Below are 27,919 nucleotides of genomic sequence, written 5' to 3'. Positions count from 1 at the left end.
AGCTACTTCCTTGGTCCAGTTATTTTCCATGGTCGGATTTCCCGCAGAAATTCTAACTGACCAAGGCACAAATTTCATGTCTACTTTGTTGAAACAGGTCTACCAGCTCTTGGGAATTAAGAGATTGTGTACTACCCCCTATCATCCCCAAACAGATGGGTTGACCGAACAATTTAACCAGACTTTAAAACCGATGCTACGAAAGTTTGTCAGTGAGACCGGTCGAGTCTGGGAGTAGTGGTTGCCGTATCTTCTATTTGCATATCGGGAAGTCCCTCAGGCTTCCACAGGCGTCTCTCCTTTCGAGTTGTTGTATGGCCGTGATGTCAGGGGCCCATTGGCTCTGCTCCAGGAGATTTGAGAAGGAAGTCCTGAAAGAGAAGAGCCCACTAGTGTTGTCTCCTATGTTTTGCAAATGAGGGAACGGTTGCAGAGCATGACTACTTTGACTCAGAATCATTTGGCGGAAGACAGGGAACAGCAGAAGACCTGGTCTGGCTCGAGAGAGAAATCAGGAGATCGGGAAAAAAGTACTTGTCATGTTGCCCATTCAAGAGAGTAAACTGCTAGCCAAATGGCAGGGGCCTTATGAAATTAAGAAACTGCTGGCTCCTACGACCTATGAAATTAGTATGCCTGGTCAAGATCGTTCCAGTCGAATTTTGCACGTTAACCTGTTGAAGGAGTGGGTTTCCCGTCCTGAGAAGGCGCAGTCACTGATGGTTAGACCTTATGCTCCGCTTGGGCATGATTGAGCCTTCGAATAGTGAGTGGTGTCATCCCATAGTCCTCGTGCCAAGGAAGGATGGGAGTATTAGGTTCTGCATTAATTTCCGATATCTGAACTCCGTATCTCAGTTTGATTCCTACCCCTCGCATAACTGCCTTAATTGATCGTTCGGGCCAATCCAAATATCTGACAACAATGGACCTTTCTAAAGGGTATTGGCAAATTCCACTGACTCAGTCCTCTCGACCCTTGACCGCATTCAGAACTTCAGGGGGCCTATTTCACTTTAAAGTGTTACCCTTCAGCCTTCATGGGGCTGTGGCAACGTTTCGGAGGTTAATCAACCAAGTATTACGTGGTTTACCTTTTGCTGCTGCATATCTTGATGATATTGTTGTTTACAGTAATACCTGGGAGGAACATGTGCAGCATGCGACCACAGGTGAAGAAAGGGGCCACAGGTGTGACCACAGGTGAAGAAAGTTCAAGTCCTGGAGAACTGTGTGGTGCCTCAGACCCGCAAGGACCTGCGATTTTATTTTTTTGGGTATGGCTGGATTTTACCATCGGTTTGTGCCTAACTTTTCCAGCAGGGCTGCTCCACTAACGGACATGGTGGGAGCACGCTGCTCAAATAAACTGCAGTGGACTGAAGAGAGATTGTGAAAGCCTTCTGGGACATCCAGGGAGCTTTGACAATGACACCGTACTACATAATCCTGACTTTAGTCGACACTTTGTTGTAGGAGCTGTTCTATTGCAGGGACCACCAGAGAGCCGACGGCCAGTGGCTTACATCAGTCGTAAACCGTTTCCAAGAGAGGTACGCTATTCGACGGTAGAAAAGGAGTGTTTAGCCATAAAGTCGGCCTTGGATTCCTTGCAATATTATCTACTAGGCTGGGAATTTACCCTGGAGACTGATCACAAAGCATTGCAGTGGCTGGAGAAAATGAAGGATTCTAATGGGAGGATTACGAGATTGTATCTCGCCCTACAGCCCTTTAGATTCAAGATTCAACATGTGGCTGGTAAAGTCAACGTTACCGCTGATTATATCTCCCGCTCTAATTGTGGAATTTCTGAAGAGGGGGGAAATGTGACGGCCTGAGTGGTGGCCGCACAAGAGTGGTAATGTGGATGTATCCTCTCTCACACACAGCACACGTATCCACCTGCATGTATTCGCACACACACACACATCTATATGAAGGATATGTTCAGTCATTTAAGATTAACTTTTTTATTTAAATTTCCTTTGTCATTTGCATTTTATTTTGGTTTTAGTTTAATAACCACATGAAACAAACAATATTCATTAGTTCTTTATTGTTAGGTTTACATTTAACCCATCTTATATACATCATTGCTGATTTGGAGTGCACACAAATTAGTTGCGTTTTATCTGCTACTTTTGTGTCTATTTTGAGTTTAAGTTTACCGGTGATGTGTGGCGATCTGGTCTACTGCAGCCGTATCCTGGCATGACGAAATTTGGAATCTGGGCAGGAACAGAGAATTTAAGCACTAGTGGTTCTGCCCGGACATACCATTCACTGAGGTTGTCTGGGGAAGGAGAGAAAGTTCATTTCTTTATCAATTGATTTATTTAGTTGTACATTTATGATATAATTGCATTGTTTTTCTTTATTTATTTAAGGTGTTTCTCTTTGATTTAATTGATTTATTTAATGTTATATGTTGAATGTAAAGTTTGTTGCTTTCCCTCTTCATTTGTAATGGGCCCATCTTTCCCTTTATGAGCTGTTGCTTTGTTCATTTGTGAAGTCAGTTTTTAGTTTGGTTTGTTTCCGTCCAAATTGTTTGACTTCCTTTTCTTTTTGTTTGTTTCTTTTGTTGTATGATTTATGAGTTTGTATTATTTGTTTGTTTGGGTTCAAATAAAGGCCCATTTTCTAGTGAAAAGCTTCCTTATTCCTAACTTCTCGGTCTCTCACAAGCACTCTGTGTAACCCACAGATCTTTCATGAGTTGTAAGCTCTAATCATCAAAATTAAAACAAAAAAACTTTTGAAGTGTTTTACTTTACATGTAATGAATCTAAAATATATGCAAGTTTCACTTTTTGAAATAAGTTACAAGAAAAAACTTTTTCACAATATTCTATTCTTTTAGATGTATATGAATATAGATCAGTGGGCAAGATTGGATAAGGTTTGTCCAAGAAGTTGCTATATTTGTCCACACTTCCTGTTTGAGCTGTTGCCTTCTGGTCGACACTACTGAGCACCAAACAGCCAGACACAAGACAACCCCCCAACCCTCCCCCCCCAGGCCATATACCACCTGATCAACACATAACTTCTCATGACTTTACAACTTTAACTTATCAACTGTAATCTTAATAGCACATATGCACATTCACAATTCTGTCTATTGACCTTTTCTTTTTCTCTATATTTTCATTTATTACTATATTGTTCATTGTCTCTTTATTGTTAGTGTTTTATTACCTTGAATTATATGTATGTCAGCACTATGTCTGTACTTTACTGGAAGCTCCTGGCACCAAGACAAATTCCTTGTGCATGTAAACACAATTAGCAATAAAGCTCTTTCTGATTCTGATATATTTTATCATCATCCTGAACTTGCTATAAATTTCACAGCAAATCCCATGTAAATTATCCAGATCTATTATAAAAATCAAGTCTGAAAAAAATCTTAGAAAAATTTACACCAGATACCCCATTATAAATAAACATTCCTGTTTTTCTTAGAAAGAAAAAAAAATTCTTCCTGAACTTTACCTGACACTGCGTCAGATGTCACAGGTGCATGCCATAAATTAGAGGCAATGGACATCCTTTTATCACTGAACATCTTAGAAAAATGAACTGTTTTGACCCATTGAACTTTACCTGACACACCATCAAAGTTCACAATGCCAGACCCTCACAAAAACTCATTACAGTTGCAACCCCCAGAAAACATCCTTAGATGCTTTTACAACCATCGAACAACTTATATTCAAACGTTACTGATTCTTCGTCCCGACCAGACATCCTTTCTCATTATCTAGGCCTACACAGCAAGATACAAAATAATCGTTTATCTGAGGTCGTAAAAGTTTAGACATTTATCTATCACACCAGTCCTCAGGTCCTTACACTGGCTTCCAGTTACATTTAGGATTGATTTTAAAGTACTTTTACTCGTTTATAAGTCACTCAATGGCCTAGGACCTAAATATATTGCTGATATGCTCACTGAATATAAACCAAACAGACCACTCAGATCATTAGGATCGAGTCAGTTAGAAATACCAAGGGTTCACACAAAACAAGGGGAGTCTGCTTTTAGCTATTATGCGGCCCGCAGCTGGAACCAGCTTCCAGAAGAGATCAGATGTGCTAAAACATTAGCAACATTTAAATCAAGACTCAAAACTCATCTGTTTAACTGTGCATTTGAATGAGCACTGTGCTGTATGTCCGAACTGACTGCAATACATTTTATGTATAATCATTTTCTTTAAATTTATTTTAAATCATTTTCTATATCATTTTAAAATTCCTTGTTTTTATTATTCTTATTTCCATGTTTTTATTGATTTTAATGTCTATTTCACTTTCTTTTATGTAAAGCACTTTGAATTACCACTGTGTATGAAATGTGCTATATAAATAAACTTGCCTTGCCTTGCCTTGCCTATGTACATGGGCGCATTTGAATTGATATAACACACAACAAGTCTTAAGCTTGACAAAAATCAAAGAGTGAATAAAGGAATAACTGAATTAAGTAAGAATAACTAAATGAACTAAAATTAAACATTTTCCTGTGGCTGGTGTGTAAAAGGTGTGTAAAAGAACTCAAGTTTAGTCAGGCGCTGTATGAGCAGGGGCACGCTGTGAGTAGGCCTATTAGACTGAATCCGTCTTAACGCGCACATTTGCCAAAATGAATTCTTCCCCACTGCTTGTCTCTGAACAGTTAAATTTGTTTTTAAACCACATTGCTTAAAATGCGTTTAAATGAAAATCTTGCATCATTATGCACAAAACGATTCACATTTCTACCGGGTTATCGCTCAACCTCTAAGCAAATATACTTTGTTCAAACACAAAAAGTAATACATCCATCAAGTTAATAATCAAACTAACCTAAAATCTATGGGGACGATGACGCTGTGTTTTTATCTGCTCCATATTTCCAGTCCACTTGCCGTTCCACAATTTCCAGTCCATCATCAGCTTTAGTAAAATAACCTGGGGATTTACTTATTTTTTCCCCTCTCTCTTCATTTTTTTTAGAATAGTTTACATTTTTACTTATCGAAGATTGTTCTTTACATGACCATTTCCAGATTATGCCAGAACGAAGTGAAGAGAGGTGAATGCAGACATTAGACGTAGCGATATCACCTGACAGCTAGGTATACGTTCACAGGTTGTTCAAAAGTAAAATATAGAATAAATGCATTTGATTATTAAACCAAATTCAAACGTGATGTTTTAATCTCTAATGGTGATGCATGGAATTTACGGAAAAGCTCCACTAAGTAATAGCGCTAATAATTGGGGGACATGAAGGGGTGCTACCAATGGCCAGTCAATCTACTCCACAGGCAATCACAGGCAATCCTTGTCCAGGCCCCGGTGCTTCAGCCCCACCTAGCCCAATGGTTAATACAGCCCTGATCGCGGCACAGCGTAAGAAGCTCAGCTCTTTTTCTTTTCTTTAACTTTGTACCATTTTGACAACTGCCATATGCAAGTCCAAAACACTGTTGTAAATTCCTTTAGATGGGGGATGATAACGTACTAGTTTGGGATAATGGAGGTGGATAAACATGCCCAAACAGATGTCCAGTTGTTTGGAGGTATACATGAACAGGTGTCCAGTGGGTGGGGAGGGGGTATGGAATGTTAATGATGGGTCATTAAGCAAATTTTGACATACTTTAGTATGTCAAACTAAACTATACCCTCTCAATATTTGGGGCTTCCACCTTCAATACCACGACAGAGGTGCCCTTGAGCAAAGCAACCACCCCCCAACTGCTCCCCGGTGCCGCAGCATAAATGGCTGCCTACCAGTGTTAATTTCGTCGACGACGACGAAAAATATTCGTCAACAAACCTTTTTTTCTGTGACTAAGACGAGACGTTGACGAGCTAAAACTAATATCTGATGATAAAAACTATGACGAAATTTATGCCACATCTTCGTTAACAAGACGAGACGGGACTAAAATGTTATTTGAGGACTACCAGAGATTCAAAATACATCCTATAGGCTAAGTTAACTGTCTTGGCTGTATCCGAAATCGCCCCCTATATACCCTCAAATAGTGCACTATTTGAGGGAACGGCCATTTTAAGTGGTGTTCGAAACCTTAGTGGATGTTCTCGAGTGCACTCATTCAATCCCACAATGCACCGCAAAAACGAGTGTACAACCGATGTACACTCAACGGCTAGAGAATCCCCAGAATGCACTGTGAGAGTCGCGCGCCGAGTCAATTCCCGCGTCTCGCCAGAAGATGGCGCCCGCAGCTGAATCATCCATCCATTGATTTTAGAAGCGCTGGTCCACGGCGTAATACAGTGGAATACAACAAAGGTACAAAATTAATTGTAAATTGACTATTAGGGTTTATACATAATTTACGTGACAGAGTTCAAGATAAATCCTTCAATCTTACTACTGGAGCTGCCCGTTTCAAATTATTATTTAACAGGAAGCAAATATGCAAAAGCGGCAGTCCTTCCGGTGCACTTAGTGTCCGAATTCACTCACTCGTTTTCATTCACTCCTTCAAGTGAACTATATGAGTGGACTAATGTAGGGAATAGTGAATGAGGGTATAGGGGGCGATTTCGGATACAGCCCTTGTCTTTCAAAATGTGCATCTCTGTCATTGGATAAGGTGCGTTTGTATGGCAGCCGCAGTGGACGGATAGGCTACCAAAACGCGAACTAGCGATCTGAAACAATGGCCTCAGCACCTGAAGGGTTAGGGAGTGGGTGACCAGACGTCCCATTTTCCCCGGGAGTCACAATTCATTGTCGATTAACTTAAAGTTAGTGAAGGTGCGATAGGCGGAAACGCGCTGATAGAAGTGCTCTCTCTCGCGCACGCTCCACTTCTTCAGTTCTCATACAGCGCGCGATCAGTTCTCAGTGCTCAAATACACACACAGCAGTCCACATGTCTCTCATGTAGAGTATCTCACGGAAATACAGTCTGTTATGGTTTAAGTGAGCTTAAACAGGTGGGTGAAAACTGAATGTATGTCAGTAGGCTATTACATGCATACCTTCCGTCTTAAATGGACAGCATTCCTAATTATCTGTCATAAATGTTAACCAACAAAAGATGTTAAATAAATGTATACTTGTTAAGTAAACCTACTGTATCTGAAAAATATCAGTTTTTCCAAATTCAATCCTTGATTCAAATTTCTCATAACTAAGCTTAATTGATTTGGTCTAAAGAGAGAAGAATTGATGACTGTTTGAATACTACATATAAAATAGCTTCCAAAATAAATGTTGGTAACTGCAGTTTGACTAAACGTAATGGCTAAAAGTTGACAAAAATGCAATGACTTTTCGTCGACTAAAACTGGACTAAAACAATGAAAGACTCAAATGACTAAAATGTGACTAAAACTATTAAGCTTTTTCGTCTCAAGATAAAGACTAAGACTAAATCAAAAATGCCTGCCAAAATTAACACTGCTGCCTACTGATCCGAGTGTGTGTTCACGGTGTGTGTGTGTGTGCACTTAGGATGGGTTAAATGCAGAGCACAAATTCCGAGTATGGGTAACCATACTTGGCCACACCACTTTTTTCACTTTCATTATGGGTGAATCAAGCCCATGTACAGTCCTGTAATACAAAGAAAAAATACAGCTCTGCAATACAAAAAAAAAATCCCAAAAAAATATAGTGGTGTATAATGAAAGTGATAATAGGACTGACAACAGGACTCCACTATAGGGATGGCTCGATACCATAATTTTGGCTTCGGTACGATACCAGAATGTAATACCTCGGTATCGATACTAAATCGATACCATAGGTGACAAATAACCAGCCTCAAAAGATAAGTGAATTTAGAACAGTTTTATTAAATATAATAATAATAATAATAAAAACAGATTCATATCTTAATAACTTTGTATCAAACTAACAAAAAACCTACAGGGAACATAGGTTACATTTTGATGTTGGAGAAAAAAAAAAATAGGCTAACTGAAGTAATAAGATGAAAATATATTCAAATCTTCTTATCTTTTCAGTGCAAACAAATGTCTGACCTATCGGAAACATAGGTTACATTTTGACTGAGTTTGAAGAAAAAAAATACAACTGAAGTTGCGCAATTAAGGCAATAAATATTGCTTTATTGTAAAGTGTTATTCTAACAAAGTAATATTCAAATTCACATTATTATTTCTCTCTCTCTCAGATTGTTTTCAGATTTCAGACTCAGCCAAAGAAAAAGCATTAAATAAAACTCACTCTCTCGGCTGCTTCTTATTAGCGGTCGACAGCGCGGCAGAAACATTCCCTTCATATCACTGATACTAAATTGAATATAGCAAAATTATTGCTCAATTCAAATCCAATTAATATTCGATTGTATGAAATGCAAGTGCATATATTACGTGACCAAAACTTCATTGTTTCCAGCATGTCACACACGCACGTTTGATCTTACTGTATCACATCTGTATGTGCGTTGATCAGTTGTAAATAAAAGTTCAAATAAAATCAGAATTTATGAATGATGCACTCACCTGAAACGATCAGGATGAGCAAGCGACAAGTGCTTAAAAAGGTTTGATGTGTTGTCTCTGTGGAAGCACATGATTTATAGCAACGCTTGCATACAGGTGAAGTGAGTGAAGTGAAGTGACATTCAGCCAAGTATGGTGACCCATACTCGGAATTCGTGCTCTGCATTTAACCCATCCAACGTGCACATACACATCAGTGAACACACACACACACTGTGAACATACACCCGGAGCAGGGGGCAGCCATTTATACTGCGGCGCCCGGGGAGCAGTTGGGTGTTCGGTGCCTTGCTCAAGGGCACCTCAGTCGTGGTATTGAGGGTGGAGAGAGCGCTGGACATTCACTCCCCCCACCTACAATTCCTGCCGGCCGGGGACTCGAACCCGCAACCTTTGGATTACAAGTCCGACTCTCTAACCATTAGGCCACGACTTCCCCGCAGTAAGGTGCAGTAAGGTCAGTTCCTTCACCTTTGTCATCTGTTTTGTATCCAAAGAAATGCCATATTTCACTTCTACTGTTCTCTTTGTTTATTAATTTCGGGTGCGTTGATAGAGGCTGTGTCCAAATTCAGGGTCTGCATCCTTCGGAGTACTCATTTGAAGGATGTTACGTCACAGCGCCGCGACGAAGGCTGTCCAAATTCGTAGGATCCTTCAAATGCGGCCCACAAATACGTCCTCCTTTTCCCCGAATTGGAAGGATGGGTGTGGTGGATCCTTTCCCGTCCTACCTATCCCATAATTCTTTTCGGCAGAGCGTAATGGCGGACGAAGCGAGCGGTAGCGGAGTGGGAGAGGAGTTTCTCTGACAAAACAAGCTAAAGTTTATGCTTCGGCTCAATGAATTTGTAGGAGAAATTAGTAGAATACTTAAAAACTAATAAAAATAGGCTATAATGGCTTACCTGGATGTGACTGTCTTGTAGTCTGATATAAAAAAACTCTCCGACAACGAGCAAAGAAAGTATTTAATTTATTTAATTGCTTTATTTCTTCCAAAATAATTAAAATGAGGAGAATAACTCTTTGTTTGTCCATTTTCCCGCTTCTTGCTTGGCGCTGTCACGGTTGCTAGGCGACAGGATATGAGCAACGGGTAAGGGAGGGAACTGAAAGAAGGGTAGGCTGTCCAAATTCACAAACACCGACTTCCGGGTTTTGCGGACGTCGGAGGATCCCTCCTCCTTCAACCGGGTAGGAAGGATCCTAAGGAGGATGCAGACCCTGAATTTGGACACAGCCAGAGTTTAATCTGTTTGATCCATCGCGTTGTTCTGTTGTCACATTTTACCGGTTGCGCAGCAATTTGGGAAGCACTGCCACCTACAGGTGCATTGCGCAACTGCAGCGTAGGAAATACCGAATTGAGCAAAATTATGATATCGTACCGTTTGAAATATAATATATACCGGTATTTTTCCAGTACCGGTATACCGCGCATCCCTACTCCACTATAATTGCTTTATGATTATAATGTTTTTGCTGTTAACCTGTCAATTGACAGAAAATGCAGTTTTATTATTAAGAAACAATCAAATTATAATTTCACTAGTTTACACTTACATATAATCGGATTGAGCAAATGTAAGCATATATGTTGTGCTGTCCTGAGGGAGGGCTCTGAGCTCGGAATATAGCCCAAACCCAGAGAACTCCCCCATGATCCGTAATCTGGGTTGAGAACAGTTAAGAGTAAGGAGTTGGGGTGGAGGAGGGATGCTGGAAAACTGTTGTGGGACAGAGGTGAGTTGGCTGTATATACAGTACAGTTGAAGTCAAAAGTTTACATACACCTTGCAGAATCTGCAACATGTTAATTATTTTACCAAAATAAGAGGGATCATACAAAATGCATGTTATTTTTTAATTTAGTACTGACCTGAAAAGGATATTTCACATAAATTACATTTACATATAGTTAAATAATAGTTGAATTTATAAAAATGATCCCGCTAAAAAGTTTACATACATTTGATTCTTAAAACTGTGTTATTACCTGAATGATCCACAGCTCTTTTTTGTTTTGTTGTTGTTGTTTAGTGATAGTTGTTCATGAGTCCCTTCTTTGTCCTGAACAGTTAAACTGCCTGCTGTTCTTCAGAAAAACCCTTCAGGTCCCACACATTCTGTGGTTTTTCAGCATTTTTGTGAATTTGAACCCTTTCTAACAATGACTGTATGATTATAAGATCCATCTTTTCACACTGAGGACAACTGAGGGACTATTATGCAACTAATATGCAACTATTACAGAAGGTTCAAATGCTCACTGATGCTCCAGAAGGACACACAATGCATTAAGACCCTTTTTGAATTTGAAGATCAGCATTTCACTCTGAAGGGCAGTACTAAATGAAAAAAATATTGAGGCAAAATAAGAAAAATGTACACATCTTCATTCTGTTCAAAAGTTTACTTTTGACTTCAAATGTATACATGTTGTATAGTTAAGATGATTAACTAGACAAGCTATCTGTGCTGAATTGGTTGATTATCTGATCGTGCTCCTCCCGAACCTTGTTAATAAAACATCATATAAGTAAAACATAAAAGTATATTCATTGTTCCTTGAAAATAGCATACAGATCTCAATCAATCTTCATCAGACTCAACTACTCTGACATAATTGCAATTTCTGTGAGAAAGTTTAATGTTTGACTTATATCAACTTGTATTATATCAACTTATTGACTTGTATCAATAAGCTATTCGTAATTGTTTCTACCTCATATTGCTGCTATTTAAATACCCTGTACAACTTTTTTGCACATTCTTTTGCACATTCCTCTTATATTGCTATTTAAGTCAACAACATACTGACCTGCACATTTATATTTATATTTTTTATCTTTTATTTTATTTTATTTTATTTTATTTTATTCTTTTATTCTTTCTACTTTTCTTTTTCTTAGTATTTGTATTCTACATAATTGCACTGTCTTTGGACGTACATTTCACTGCTGGTTATACTCTGTATAATTGAGTATGTGACGAATAAAAATCTTGAATCTTGAATCTTGATTTTGAAGAACTTTCATAGTGAAAGAAGAAAGAAGACTTTATATTGCTCACGTGGATTTGTGAAATTCAAGGCAGTCTCAAGAGCAGTGTTGTAATAAAAGAACTTACTATTTTCCCCAATTGCTTAGAGACACTTCCTAGAAACAATAAAACATATCTGCAAAAATAAACACTATACAACATTAGGCAAACCTCAAACTGTAATGTACTTTAAATACATGAATGGGTGGAATAAAAAGTAATATTTGTTTTTAATAAAATCTGTAAAAGTTGCATTTTGTTCATTCATATATCCATTTCTTGACCATTTTTTCAAAGGCTAATAATAATAATAATACTTGAAATACAGATTTGGGTTTATCAGACATGTCCAGATACCTTGTGTCTGAGGTGTGTTTATGGTTTCTCTTTCAATTCATTAAACTGTCAGAGTTTCACAGACGCTGGAGTATGAAGATTGTAATTGGACTTCTGTCCCACCCTCCTTGAGGCCACAACCAGCACAACTCTTGACCTGCCCTCACCAGCAGGCTCTCTGGGTCGAGTATATAAGCAGGTTAAAGTGGGAAAGCTGCACACAATTGCAAACTGAGAAAAGGACCTGGCACGAAGGTAAGAAACTCATATGGTTCATGAAAATCCTAATTGCAAATGTGTATATATATATATATATATATAGATGTGTGTGTGTGTGTGTGTGTGTGTGTGTATATATATATATATATATATATATATATATATATATATATATAATATTATTTATTTCTATTCTTTATTATGAATTATTTAAAAATCAAAAACTGAAATACTGCAATGTTTTAATTAAAATTATTTTAAATTCAGTATTTCAGGTCAGTATGGGGAACCAGGCGACTAAAGCCAACAAGAATGTAATACTGCACCAGATTAAACCAAATACGGTGAGCAAAACTTTAATTAACATGAAATACAGAGTCATAAATGAAATGCAATATCCTTATATTCTGTTGTTATGCATGTCTAGCAATGGGAGAACAATAATATAATACTGCAGCAGATTACACCGAAGGTAATCCAAACTTTAATTTATATAAAATGTGATGCCATGAATGAAATGCATTATTCTTACATTCTATTGGTATTTGCCTAGCAATGGGAGAGCAAGAATATAAAACCACAGCAGAGTATGCCGAATATGGTGAGCAAAACCTTAACATAAAATGCAATGTCACAATTGAAATGCAGTATCTTAACATTTTGATGGTATGCCTAGCAATGGGAGAACAAGGTGAATCACTGCCAATTTTCCAAACAAGTGAAGAACTACCAGGATGGCTCATGCCATCAAGACACATTACATCACAGAGCGGTTAAGGTGAGCTATTTCTACATTAAAGAGTCATTATAATATTTTTTAATGAACAAATGTAAATGAACAGCTTTAGCTAACCCCATGAAGTTCAAGTTCAAGTTCAAGTTCAAGTTTACTTGTATAGCGCTTTTTACGATACAAAGCATTATCTTTTCTCAGGTGTTCGGTCATCTCAGATCATTTAAGGGTTGGATCCAGACTGAAATTTCTGTAATACCTAGTTACCATGGGATGTTAATGAGAAACAAATAGAGACATAATTAGCGTAGCTGCTGTTCCATCTAAGCAAAAATTATTTGTTCAACCCAAGCTAAAGAATAATAATAATGTACATTTGATCAGATATAACTGCAGTACAAGATTATAAAATGCATTATGTGAATGCTTGGCTAAAGAGATGTGTCTTTAATCTAGATTTAAACAGATAGAGTGTGTCTGAACCCCGAACGTTATCAGGAAGGCTATTCCAGAGTTTGGGAGCCAAATGTGAAAAAGCTCTACCTCCTTTAGTGGACTTTGCTATCCTAGGTACTGCCAAAAGTCCAGAGTTCTGCGACCTTAGGGAGCGGGTTGGATTGTAGCGTGGTAGAAGACGAGTTAGGTAAGCAGGAGCTAAACCATTTAGAGCCTTATAGGCAAGTAATAATATTTTGTAAATGATACGGAACTTAATAGGTAGCCAGTGCAGAGACTGTAAAATTGGGGTAATGTGATCATATTTTCTTGACCTGGTAAGAACTCTAGCTGCTGCATTTTGGACTATCTGTAGCTTGTTTATTGAAGATGCAGGACAACCAGCTAGCAGTGCATTACAATGGTCCAGTCTAGAGGTCATGCATGCATGAACTAGCTTTTCTGCATCAGAAACAGGTAGCATGTTTCGAAGCTTGACAATGTTTCTAAGATGGAAGAATGCTGTTTTTGTAACATCGGAAATATGATTTTCAAAGGACAAGTTGCTGTCTAATATAACACCCAGATTTTTTACTTTAGAGGACGTAACAGTACATCCGTCTATAGTTGCAAATTGTAATTCAAGAGATTCTGTGTACTGTTTTTTGGTCCAATAATTAATATCTCTGTCTTATCTGAATTCAATAGGAGGAAATTATTGGTCATCCAATCTTTTACATTTTTTACACAATCTATTAGCTTAGATAGTTGAGAAGTTTCATCTGGTCTTTTTGAGATATATAGTTGAGTATCATCAGCATAACAATTAAAACTAATCCTGTATTTTCTAATAATATTACCAAGGGGCAACATGTATATTGAAAATAGCAGAGGACCTAGGACAGATCCTTGTAGTACTCCATACTTTACTGGTGATAATTGAGATGACTCCCCATTTAAATGAACAAAGTGGTAGCGATCGGACAGGTAGGATCTAAACCATCTTAAAGCCTGCCCTTGAATACCAGTATAGTTTTGTAATCAATCTATGAGTGTGTCATGGTCTATAGTGTTGAACGCAGCACTAAGATCAAGTAATACTAGCAATGAGATGCAGCCTTGGTCTGAAGCAAGAAGCAAGTTGTTTGTCATTTTAACAAGTGCAGTTTCTGTGCTATGGTGACGCCTGAAACCTGACTGAAAGTTAAATTTATATTTTGACCTCGCTATTCGGGGAACAGACACAGTCTGTATAGATTGGACAACGCAAGTACTTCTGTCTTTTAAGTGGGTAGAACAAAAGTCATCATAGTAGTTATTTGAGAATTGGCTTACTAGTCATATATTAAAAACTTAATTTTTATTTTTATGTATGTGTGTAAAGTTTCAGAATTAGTCAAGTTTTTACAGAGATAGTGTCATTTTAAATGAGGTCATATTGGCAGTTGCATAGAGTGATGAGTAATAAAGTTATGAGTAATATTGAACTTTTCCCTGTTACTTCAGAGCCAGCTTTGCCCGTCTAAAGTCTGTGAAGGCTCTATTATGACTCCAAAGGCTATGACACGCTGTCCCTCCTCCACTGTGCCAGGCTCCGATGACATCCTCATGCAAGCCATTGACTTCATCAATCAGTACTACAAGTCCATTAAAAAGTAGGAGGCACCTACTAGGGTCATATATTCACCAGAGACATTGAGAAGGACACGTTTCCTGAAAATATTTAGATTATTGGTTGATCATTATGGGTTTTCAGTGGTTGATTCTAACAAAGTGTTTATATTCTTGTTCTTTTCTCTGTTTTAATGCCACAATAAAGGTAGACCATGAATTGGCTTAATTCTGAAGAGTGCAAAAGGTAGGCTATTTGCCTGAATTTTGTTTGTTATCCAGCTCAAAAGTCGAGGAGCACCTGTCTCGTTTGGAGGAAGTCGCGAAGGAAATAGAAGCCACTGGCTCATATCAGCTAACCACAAAAGAACTGGAATTTGGGGCTAAGCAAGCATGGAGAAATGCACCCAGATGCATTGGCAGAATTCAGTGGGCTAATTTGAAGGTAGTTTCGCTAGTTTGGACCTAAACATATATGAAATGTGCAGTCATAATAGTTATATTCACATTTAGGTCTTGTCTTCCTGTACAGCTGTTTGATGCACGTAATTGCAGAACTGCTGAGGAAATGTTTCAGATGTTGTGCGATCATATTCAGTTTGCTACCAATGGAGGCAACCTGAGGTACAGTAATCCAGGAATGTGTAATTCCAGTTTTTTAATAATCCAACCACCTTGATTATCTTTGCAAATAGAACAAGGTGTCATAATAATTTATAATTTATTTTGACAGGTCTACCATCACTGTGTTTCCTCAAAGAACTGATGGCCAACATGATTTCCGTGTATGGAATAGTCAACTCATACGATACGCTGGCTATACAATGGCAGATGGTACAATAATAGGAGATGCTGCCAGTGTTGACTTCACAGAGGTAGATACCAGTCTCTCAGATATTTTCTGATTTTTAAAATATTTTTCTAGTAGATATTTTCCATAATATGTGCTATTTATATAATTGTTAATTAGATATGTTATTTATATAATTATTATAAATTATATTTAGATTTTTGCAATAACTTAAATTTTTGAACAGTATGTTGGTAGTTCATGTATAACACATTTTAGTTTAAGATACATAAAGATATAACTCTCTCCATTTTAAATCACTCTTATGTCTTGTTCCATTTTTAAATGTTCATGTACTTTACAAAATTTTGTAATTTTCACACAGATTTGCATCCAGCTTGGGTGGACACCAAAATATGGTCAATTTGATGTGCTTCCACTGGTGTTACAAGCTAATGGAGAGGACCCTCGTTTCTTTGAAATTCCCCAACATTTGATTTTGGAAGTTTCCATGGAGCACCCACAGTAAGTGCCAAAGGTTTTGCACTCCAGCTGAATAGAAAACATGCTTGTAGTAGATTAAAATAACTAGTTGATTGATAACGCTCTAAACTATTGCATTACATCACTATGCATCTATGGTTTTATACACTCTTGACTGAGGTGCTCAGATTTCTGAAATTACTTGCATTCCACTTGATTCTGTAGTAAATCTGTTTGCATCTTAAAGAAAAAATTATGCAAGGTTTTTCCCTTTAAGAGCTTGCATTAAAAGGACCTTTAAAATCAAATGCTCCTTGGCACTTAAAAATCAGACTAGAGTGGCAAAGCCTTTCAAACCTAAGACAGCCTGTCTCTATGCTACATTCTTTCATCCAGTCCTAACAAATGAGTTTAACCAATGAGGCCCAAAATCATGTTCTCAAACCCTAATTAGTTTAGTTAAGAGCCATGTGAATTTGACTGAAGTGCTGGTTGATGGAGTCATATTGGTGTAACCATGCAGACCTAGAAATGTTATGGATTTGTAAATTGATTTAAATCATTCAGTTACATGATCAAGGGTCTGTTGCAAAATATATGCCAAAGTATTTGCATGCCAGTAAAGTTCAGAGGCGGACAAAATTCACAACTTAGTGAAAGTACAGATACTGCAAATATTACTCCATTACAAGTGAAAGTTGTAAAGACAGATTTTTACTTAAGTAAAAGTACAGAAGTACTTAAATTTACTTTTGGTACTTAAGTACTTCTAAATATTTTTTTTATGTCAATGCACTGTTTTATTATTGCTGTATGTAATACTTGCAATACCTCTGAAGCAACTTACAATACATTACACCTACTGAATATGCTGACTAGCTTGTAGTATCTTTGGAATAAAGAGCTTTTAGAATGTTAAAACCCTATGGGGAAAAACAAAACGAAAAAAAAAATGTAACACCCCTACCCACCCCCACAAAAGCAGGATGGTAGTGATCTCACACAGCTCTGACAGTGTGTGCACACATCTATGTGTAGCCATTCCTCCACATAGAGTAACAGTATTCCTCCACAGAGTGGACAGTGAAATTGCTGTAAATACAGAGTGATAAGGAAGAAAAAAAATCATACCTGCTTTAAAAACCAGCAACGCAATTGTAACTTTACAACAGCAACACTGTTTTAACAAAAAAAACATGCTGTCTAATCACTCTCGGAGTACTTTGATATCACACACAGAACGGTCTGTGCAGTGTTGCTTCAAGTCAAAAACCTATCGTGTTTTATTAGGAGACGCACAACAGTTCTTCTGTGGCTTTATAGGTAATATTTTCATGTACACAATTTAGCAAAATCAGACTTTATTATGTCTAATATATACCACAATATTCACTTCTTATCATTGAATTGTTGTTAATAAATATCACATTTGCAACTGGTCAGTGTTCAAAAAATGCTGGGAAATCACTTTATGTAGCCCTACAAGAGTGATTACTGATAAACTGTCTGAAAAAAGAAAGCCACGTTTTACATAGTAACGACTTTCTACTTCGAGGACTTTGATAGAAATGTAGTGGAGTGAAAAGTACAATATTTGTCTTTCAAATGTAGTGAAGTTCAAGTCATACGTTTCAAGAAAAAAATTATACTCAAGTAAAGTACAGGTACTCAAATAGTGTACAATACTCAAGTAAATGTACTTAGTTACTGTCCGCCTCTGGTAAAGTTGGATGGTTTCATGCACTTCCTCAGGTACAAGTGGTTTAAGGATTTGAACCTCCAATGGTATGCACTGCCTGCGGTGTCCAACATGTTGATGGAGATTGGTGGTCTTGAATTCCCAGCGTGTCCTTTTAACGGTTGGTACATGGGCACTGAGATTGGAGTGAGGGACTTCTGTGATACCCAACGCTACAATGTTCTTGAGGTGCTACAATATTCTTAATGTTATAGTTGAGAAGAGAAAGTTTAGATGTTTGTTTTTATACTGATTTTCTTTTATTTTGTTGTCTTACAGCGGGTTGGCCGTCAAATGGGTTTGGAGACACAAAAACTGTCCTCGCTATGGAAGGATCAGGCTCTGGTGGCCATCAATGTCGCAGTGATGCATAGTTTTCAGGTAAAGTGGATTTACATAGCAAACGAGGATTTTTGTATATTCAGTAAAATCAGTTGCATGAATTTGTGCAATGAGATTTGTACAGAAACATATCATTTTTAGAGGAATCTTAAGCATGAAGGTCTGAAATCTAATCATCAGCGGGGCCCTAAGCAGATCTTACAAAATAACACACAAATGAGATCATACGATTTAAGAATTAGCCACCAATTCACCAAAACAAGTTGCCATGAGTTTTTTGTTTATTTGTTTGCTTGTTTGTTTTTTTAATTGGCTGTTAGATGCAGAAATTAAATATTTAAAAAAAAAAATTGCCTAACTTTTTACATTTCATTAATTCATTATTTGGGAAATATGTGCAAGGAATTAAACCTATAACAATATAAATGTTTTTTTTCTAAAGTCAAATTAAATGTATATATTTACAAGCTTTTTATTGCCAACTTATGCAAAACGTAAAAAAGTAATTCTTCACTGGAAAGATAATATATGGATAAAGATTAAATTTGACCTTTTGGTAAATGTTTATTCACAGTTTTTATGACCTTTTTGTCTTACTGACATACAGAAAAATAGGGTCACCATTACCGACCACCATACTGCATCAGAGTCCTTCATGCAGCACATAGAGATGGAGGTGCGTTTGCGCGGAGGCTGTCCAGCCGATTGGGTCTGGTTGGTACCACCAATGTCTGGATCTCTAACCTCCATGTTTCACCAGGAAACACTGAACTACATCCTGTCACCCTTTTTCTACTACCAGGTAAGTATCTATTCTGCATTCATGAGAAAAGCTGCATTACTGGAATATTACTGCCAGACTACTGGTATGAAGCTGTGTGAAATATGAGGATGTCCAAACAAATGTTTGGGATGTTCTTGCCTTAACGTGTCTCTTCTGTTGCCATTTAAAGCCTGATCCATGGTTGACGCACAAGTGGAAGGACAAGAAGAGAAAAGAGAGGAGGCATATAATCAGCTTCAAAGGATTAATCAGGTACCGCAATATCATGTTCACACTTCCTCAACTAGAACAACACAGTGTTATTCTTTCAGAAGATATCTGTCTGCAACAATGTAATTAATTCTTGAGAGGTTAGCTGTGAACATTTGGTGAGTAGCCAGTATGGCTAAAATCGTTGTTTTCTTTTCTCTCTTCTAGAGTAGTGCTCTTCTCTCAGACACTCATTAACTCAACCATGGCCAAGCGGGTGCGTTGCACTATTCTCTATGCCACAGAAACGGGGAAATCACAGACTTTTGCTAAGAAACTGAACACCATGATGAATTGTGCCTTCAACTCCCGGGTAAGAGGACCGTCTCCCCTAATTCATATGTAATTTATCGCTCTTCTAAGACTCAATTTGAGCATTATTGCCAACACTTGGCAGGAAGTGGGCGTATGTGACACATTCATAATAATATCACCCTCTATTAAAAGTAAAACTAGGAGATTGATTCCTTGAGGAGCTAAGTCTACCTGGTCTGAACCTTAACATTACATTTGGGTAGATGATGTGTTGGGTTGAATTTAATAAATGTAAATTCTATATAAATTGTTTATATCCAATTTATGATCTGAATAATAAAATATAATATATATTTTTTTTAATAATAAAATATAATATAATATAAATTATATTATATATATATACAAAACCAGTCGTAAATAGCAAGGGTATATTTGTAGCAATAGCCAACAAAAAAAAATGTAGTAGTAGTAGTAGCCCTTTATTGTCACTAGTCACAAGTACCAGCGAAATTAGCCATCAACCTGTCCATACATACACAAACATACATACAATACAATATGACAGGGGGGTGGACAGAACAGGAAGACAGGGAATTGAGGAAGAAATACAGCTTAAACATGAGGAAGGAGGGGAGAAAAAAAATAACCCCCAGACTATGCTCCTATGGGAGTACAGTGTGAGAACAGGAAAAACACCCCAGCAACAAAAGCACATAATCAATACACCATAGACACACGACTTGCAACAGGTGGGGGGTAATCCAGCTCCTACAAACAGCCATCCGGTCCAGCAGCTATTCTCAGCGCCGGTCACAGACCCGCCTGTCGGACTGGTGGAACAAAGCAGCGAAGGCGAGGGATCGGGGGTGGGGGTGGGGGGGGGGGGAATGGAATGTCTGTATACTGTATATGGGTATGTGTGTGTGTATGTATGTGAGTTTGTGTATTTGTAAGCCTGGAGATTCGCCACGCTGGTATTCAAATCAAGTTGTGTCAGTCCGCAGATTGTGATAGCGACACAGCAATTGCCATGGAAACGGCCTTGATCGGGACCCAGACGGAGTCGACAATCAGCAGGTGTCTGTGCAATGGGGGAGGAATGCAAGAGCGTCTCACTGCAGCGCTCTTCCGGGGGGTTGTTTTGGGAAGCCGAAAGAAGATAAGATTGCAAATTGTTTGGTCTTGGGGCGAGTAGCTGCATACCAATTTCACAGCTACTCTCTTTGTCCATTCTGGTCTCCAAATCCATAAATTTTTCTCAGCAAAGCTGTGAGCTTATCTGTGATAGAATCCATATTGCGGTTGATAGTCTCAGTCTCAGTGCTGACCGCTCTGCCCACTGCTTCAATCATGACGGGCAGCCTTGTGAGGGGACAGCTGTTCCCGTCTCCTGAATTTTCCGATAACCCAGGGCATAGCCTAATCCAATCAGCAGAAACCCCGTTATCATGGTTCCGAATAGGTAGATGTCTTCAATGTCCTCCACGGAAAGAGCCGCCAGACACATGACCCGCCATCTCTCCCATGCGTCCATCGTGTAGCCAGTAGCGAACGTTCCAGCAGGACAGCCAGGTTCCCCGAACCCAAAAATGGGGTCAATTGCGTTGGGAGACCAGTTGATCAAATCCATGATTTTTCAGTTTGGAGAGCAGTGCAGAGAGAGTCTCTCAAGTATTAGACAGTAGACGAGACGAGGGTAGGGAAGGGTAAGGGTAGGAGAGGAAAGAAAAATGCGTCCGCCTTCGTTGAGAGCCAAAGTAGAAGAATATTGTATGGATCAAATTTATAGATTTTTCTTTTATGCCAAAAAACATTAGTATATTAAGTAAAGATCATGTTCCATTGAGATATTTTGAGTAAATTTCCTACCGTACACATATTAAAACATAATTTTTGATTAGTAATAGTTAGTTTTTGAACCATACTATAGAAAAGTGTATTGTACTGTAGGCCTATATGTTATAGTATTTACAACACTTTGTTAATGAATGCTACAGCATAGTATTAACTATAGTGAACTGATAAACTGTAATAAATGCTGCAGTATACTTGTACTTTAGTACAGTGTACTTTAGTTTTTACTACAGTAAACTGTAGTGTATTGTAGTATAATATACCCTAGAGTTGTAGAAAACTTAGTACAGTATTGGGTAAAGTAATTTGTTTATATTATAGTTGTTATTTTACCACAGAATTCGTAGGACTCGTAATCCAAAGGTTGTGGGTTCGAGTCTCGGGCCGGCAGGGATTGTAAGTGGGGGGAGTGAATGTACAGCGCTCACTCCACCCTCAATACCACGACTGAGGTGCCCTTGAACCCCCAACTACTCCCCGGGCGCCACAGCATAAATGGCTGCCCACTGCTCCGGGTGTGTGTTCACTGCTGTGTGTGTGCACGTTGGATGGGTTAAAATGCAGAGCCCGAATTCTTGAGTATGGGTCACCATACTTGGCAGTATGCCACTTCACTTCATAAATGAATTAAAGTACTTTACTATGTTCAAAAACACTATAGTATTGACTATAGTATTTTTTCATGTGCACACACACAGCAAACACATACATTTGTGATAAAGAAATTATTTATAAATTATACAGGTCGTTTGCATGGAGGACTACGATTTCAGTGACTGCGAGAAGGAAAGCCTCTTAATTGTTGTCACCAGCACCTTTGGCAATGGAGACTGTCCAGGAAATGGAGAGGTGTGGACATATTAATGCTCAGTGACCTTACAGTAATGCTAGTATTGAAGGTCTATTATCACCAAACATAATTAGTGCAGAATTTACAATGTGTCAAAATGAAAAGGTCTTTAAGAAAAAATCATTTGCTTTTGCAATGATTATTTGTACAAGAACCACAATAACTAGAATGTGATTCTTGTTTGCTGACATGGTATTTCTTCTCCTCTCAGAGTTTCAAGAAGCAGCTTCTCAGCCTGAAAAACCTCAGAAACAAAGTCAGGTCAGTGTTTTAAATCCCTTACATTTATTTTCTCTCTACTCCTGGATAGAGTATATTGTTTAAATTGTTTCTTCCCCCATTCAGGTACTGTGTGTTTGGTCTCGGCTCTCGAATGTACCCACACTTCTGTGCATTCGCCCATACAGTGGATGCTAGGTTTGCAGCGCTGGGAGCCATCCGTGTGTCCGCCACAGGAGAGGGAGATGAGATGAACGGACAGGAGGAAGCTTTCTCAGCCTGGGCTTGCACTGCCTTTAAGGTCTCAGTAATAAAATAAAAATTGAGCATCCATTGTTTTCAGAGCTTTAAATTGGTGAATGGTAAAATAATGAGATGGTTTCTGTACGTACAGGATGCATGCAATGAGTTTAATATTCAAGGTCAACTTCCAGGAAAAGAAGGTCTGGCAGATTCCTGGGATTCACAGAGGCACAGAGTTCAGAATGAAAGCTGTACACTTGACCGAATCACAGGTACATTTAGACCCGCGTCCTTATAAAATCACATCATTTAGGGAAAATTATGGTAAAAACTTGAAACCTGTAGGAGTGGTCAAAAAGGAAACAAAAATGCTATATTGATCATTTTGATGCTGCTTCTCATTTTTAAAAACATTTTTCTCAACAAAATATAATACAGTTCAATATTAATTACATAGGAATATGAAATTGCTTAGTGACATTTTTAAATTTTACATCGAAATATGAAGTTTAGCAATCATTATAATACATATTTCACAATCAGAAATGAGAATTCAAGAATTATGCCATTAACATATTTATTTGCAAGATTTCTGCAGTGATTATTATCTGGCTTGGTTTTACAGCTCTGTCAGCTCTCCATTCTAAAGCTGTGGTTCCCATGAAACTAAAGAGAAGGCAGAATCTACAGAGCCCAAAATCAAGGTTTACTCTCAAACCAACTCGTATTCATGCATCAGTTTTTATTAATAAAAATAGTTATAATAATTACTTTTAGAATTGTTTTATCTATCTATATCTACCTATCTATCTATAAAATATATCTTTTTTTTATTATTCTAACTTGGCATTTTTCAGAAACAGTTACCTTTTTATGTTGTCTTTTGCCTTGTTTTCTCAGATCACAGTATTTATTTAATTTTTAATTTTTTATGTGTTCTCAGTCGTGCTACAATATTGGTGGAGTTAGAGATGGATGGGAACACGGAGCCCTTAAACTTTGTCCCTGGAGACCATGTAAAGATTTTCCCAGGGAACTCACCTGAATTAGTAGCTGGCATCCTGAAGCATCTGCCCAATGCCCCTCCAATCAATCAGAGCCTACGCTTGGAATTCCTCAGTGCCTACCCTGGTACTGAACCATCTTACTGTACCTAATTGCATAATGGAAGTCTTACACATAATAGCATAATGATACCTAATAATGTCTGCAGATGGTGAAAGGTGGCAGAGAGATGAACGAATACCACCATGTCCTCTTGCCCAAGCTCTTACCTACTATCTGGATGTCACCACGTCACCCTCACAAAGCCTCCTCCGCAAACTCTCAAAGATGGCAAAGCAGGAAGAGCACAGACAGCGCCTGCTTGCATTAGCAACAGTAAGTCACTTTTTGACAATCACAAATGTTCCAAAACTATGAAACTGGCAAATAATTTTTGTTCTTTAATCAGTTTGTTAACTTTGAAAGTTTTTTAGGTAATTTTAATAATAAATAAAACATTTTATCTTGTAAAATGTGTGTTTACACAGACTTTTTAAGAACTTTTCACAGAACCAACTCATTACAGTCATTTGTTCAGGAATCTGATTACATTGGTCACTGTGTGTGTTTAATTCACTAAAAATAACCAACTCAGTCGAATCGTTATTCTGGAAATTGGACTAGACTGGCTGCATTGTTGTGAGCTCACTAAAACGAACTGCTTTGTTGCATTCAATCAGCTGGAAATCAGACTACACTGCTCGCTGTATGTGTTTGATTCACTTTAAAGACCCAGCTCATAAGGCTCATAATTTTTTAGGATCGGGTATTACTGGTTGTGCTCTATGTTTTTGATTCACTGGTCACACTTTATGTGCTTGATTCACTAAAAAGAACCGACTCGTTTTGAGAATAGGTCAACACTGGTTGCGCTGTGAAAATCCAAAGCAGTCCCGTTATATTGAAAGTGACTATTTACATAATGGTTTATGAAAGCTTATGAAGAAATTCATTCTACTTATTTTCCATAAAAAAAAAAAAAATAGTTTTCACTTTGTGTATTGGTTAAAAACATACCAAGTCATCCCTCCACTACAGGATTTCCAAGTTTACAAAACATGGAAGGAGTTCCACAAACCTACTTTCCTTGAGGTGCTAGAGGAGTTTTCCTCTCTGGAACTTTCTGCTGCCTTTCTCCTCAGCCAGCTGCCGCTACTGAAGCCACGCCTCTACTCCATCAGCTCCTCCCCAGACCTCCACCCTCAAGAGCTCCATCTCACTGTGGTCGTGGTCAGCTATCACACACAGGGTACAGTAAACCTGTGTTTTCCAGCGATCATTTATTAGTTGATACCTGAACAGTTGAACTCTTTACTAGACGTAGAACTTCTTGAATCACTGAAGAAATTAATCTGTTGTTATATGTTCTGCTCTGTTTAGAGGGAAAAGGTCCACTGCATTTTGGTCTCTGTAGTACCTGGCTCAATACCATCAAAGAAGGAGACATGGTGCCATGTTTTGTTCATAGGTACCCTTCATATTACATTCCTAAGATGTACAAGATCTTTTTTTTTCTGATCATAACTCACTTTCTTGTTTTATTTATGAAACAATTCCAGCTCTGATGGATTCCATCTTCCATCCGACCCTAGTGCTCCCTGTATTCTTGTGGGAGTTGGGAGCGGCATTGCTCCCTTCCGTAGCTTTTGGCAACAGCAATTCCATGATATGAAAAAAACAGGTATTGACTTTTATCCCTTATCACATTCAAGTGGTTTCAAACAGTCCATTGAATGAGCTCGCCTCAAGTTTCTGAACCTCAAGTTGTGTTATTTCTTCAAGGTCTGAAAAGGAATCCAATGACACTCGTGTTTGGGTGTCGAGGTTCAGATACTGATCATCTTTACAAAGAGGAGACTCTGGACATGAGAGATAATGGCACCCTAAGCAGTATCATAACAGCTTACTCTAGGCAAACTGGACAACGCAAGGTAGGCACACTTGACACTGTAACTGTAGTGATATATAGAAATAGCAAGAAATCTCTAATATCTGTAAATATCTAGTAATATCGATAGTGTATCATAATATATAAATATAATTTTTATAATATTTATTATTATTGCCGCAGCTATTTTTTAAATATATATTTAATTTGTATTATTTAAAAGTATTATGAATTATTTATTTAATTTAATAAGTATTTATTATTAAATAATATCTTATGTCATTTTTTTCTGAAATTGGTGCTTTGTTATATCTTTTCGCTGATGTTCATAATAAAAAATACTTATAGTTAGCACAACAACAACAAATGACGGTTAACACTCTTTGGGGGTCGTTGCACTCTATTTTTTTTCCTCCACTCTCGGTCCAGGTTTATGTCCAAGATATCTTGCGAGAACAACTGTATGACAAGGTCGTTGAGGTTCTGCACCATAATCCAGGACATCTGTATATCTGTGGAGGAATGAATATGGCCCATGATGTGGCTGCCACTATCAAGGAAATCTTAGTCAGCCGGCTGGGCATCTCTCTTAGTCAGGCTGAGGAACATCTGTCAAGGCTCAAGGTGAGCCTTCAAATTGTTGACACATTTTATAGCTGCTTCAGATAATAATGTCTTTCAGCATTTATGCTCTTGCATGGGTTCAGTTGTCCTGAAATGGTAAATCGTTTACAGTCTATTGATATATGGGCAATCATTTTACATGATTATGCTTTTTTGTTCACAGAATGAAAAGCGGTACCATGAAGACATCTTTGGATCCTAGTGCTTGAGATCACCTGGACCACCTCAAGCGTTTCAATATCCAAACACACCAAAAAAGGGGGCGATTTTAATCTTTTAACTTGTAATCTTTTGATTTTCATACAGCTTCCAAAATAATGCCAAAACCTCTCTTAACTTAAAAACAAATCACAAAAATGTTACACAAATACACAACAGCAGTGTATTAAATATCCATACACCATGATCCTCAGTAACTTTTGGAATGTACAGCTCAAAATAGACAAACAGCCTATTAGTATCTGGTTGTAAAACTGTATTATTTACTGTATTATTCCTGTATGTTTGTTTAAAATTAATGCCTTTTTGTTTGTTTTTGGGAGGACTGACCTGCACTTCTTTAGAGCAGTGCTTTTGTGGCTAACTAATTGCAGGGACATTTCTTTTGGAGCAATCTAGTGTTTCCATGCTCAATTGAACAACAGGGATCACCTCTATCTATCTGAGTCTGACCATTTATACAAAAGTTTACTTGTACATGTCACAGATATGCTTATTTAATTAGTGACCTATAAACTGTGCAACAAACTGCTTATTTGTTCTCGGCTTTTACCTCATTGTTTATTTTTATACTTAACTTAGATTTGAATCCCACATTTTCAGTGTAGTTTCAGACTACGTGTTAGTGATGCCAAACTATACTTTCAATTCAGTGTTTATTAATACTATAAGTGTTGCATATAAGTGTTGTATAAATCTTTAATTTGATGCTCATGTTATATATTGCATTTGGTAATAAATAGACTTTATACAATCAAAACCACGGTAGCTGTTTTTTCCTTCGCATTCTTGAAGTTTGTCTTTAATGGAAGCGGTGTATCCATGCTACAGCAGAGAGCGTGTGAACTGTCACTTTTTCTGTGATATTTATTTGTATCTAATTAAATTTGTATTGTCATATAGACATATTATGGCTGGAAGTCGACTTGAGAAATTCGGGACTGTGTTTACACGGTAAGCATTAGTGACAGCATGTGCTTCTTGAGTTCATTTCAAGGTTAATTACAAAAATAATAAATCTAAAATGTGTCTAAGGACAAGAGATGGGCTTTTTATAAAATATATTGTGTAATATGAAAGTGTACTTTGTAAAACTTTTCATAATGCCAAGAAAGCTTATTAAATGGGAAATAATAAACCAGAGACCTTTTGTATAGTGTATAGTTGGAGTTCTCAATGTGAGGCTGAATGATTGATTGTTGTTTGTAAAGGGATCGTCATTTAATGCGAGCTGGAGTCATCAAGTACGAGCAAAGTTTGATGTGTATGCTGCTTTTCCCTCTCTATGAGAAACCTGTGAGACCACTGAAGATACATGCAGCAGATACAGTACCTGAAATATTATACAAAGAGGATGAAATACGAGCGTAAGTCCTTTAAAACTTGGTTTGGTTTCAACATTATTGCTCTACCTATGACCATTGGTCTTTCGGTCACTCTGTGCCCT

At 37.8% G+C, this 27,919-nt stretch overlaps 1 protein-coding gene across 1 annotated transcript; it reads left to right on the top strand.

Annotated features, from left to right (window-relative positions):
* Nucleotides 1–539: 539 nt before the first annotated feature.
* On the top strand, nucleotides 540–27,228 carry LOC306853805 (nitric oxide synthase, inducible-like; the record flags this gene model as incomplete). Its single annotated transcript, XM_079391457.1, has 24 exons — nucleotides 540–722; nucleotides 14,783–14,931; nucleotides 15,170–15,332; nucleotides 15,420–15,511; nucleotides 15,621–15,762; nucleotides 16,063–16,202; nucleotides 17,913–18,087; nucleotides 18,178–18,279; nucleotides 18,848–19,042; nucleotides 19,194–19,276; nucleotides 19,442–19,586; nucleotides 22,130–22,234; nucleotides 22,447–22,496; nucleotides 22,581–22,755; nucleotides 22,849–22,969; nucleotides 23,323–23,401; nucleotides 23,641–23,828; nucleotides 23,911–24,077; nucleotides 24,780–24,990; nucleotides 25,122–25,209; nucleotides 25,301–25,422; nucleotides 25,524–25,672; nucleotides 26,059–26,253; nucleotides 26,417–27,228. 24 exons carry the CDS (start codon nucleotides 540–542, stop codon nucleotides 26,453–26,455), a joined length of 3,258 nt encoding a protein of 1,085 aa, XP_079247583.1. The 3' UTR covers nucleotides 26,456–27,228.
* Between the last annotated feature and the right edge of the window lie 691 nt (nucleotides 27,229–27,919).

This window comes from Barbus barbus (assembly GCF_936440315.1).
Source record: "Barbus barbus genome assembly, chromosome: 34".
NCBI classification, from domain to species: Eukaryota; Metazoa; Chordata; class Actinopteri; order Cypriniformes; family Cyprinidae; genus Barbus; species Barbus barbus.
Note: the sequence above shows the minus strand (reverse complement) of the source record. Positions and strands in the feature narration are given on the sequence as shown.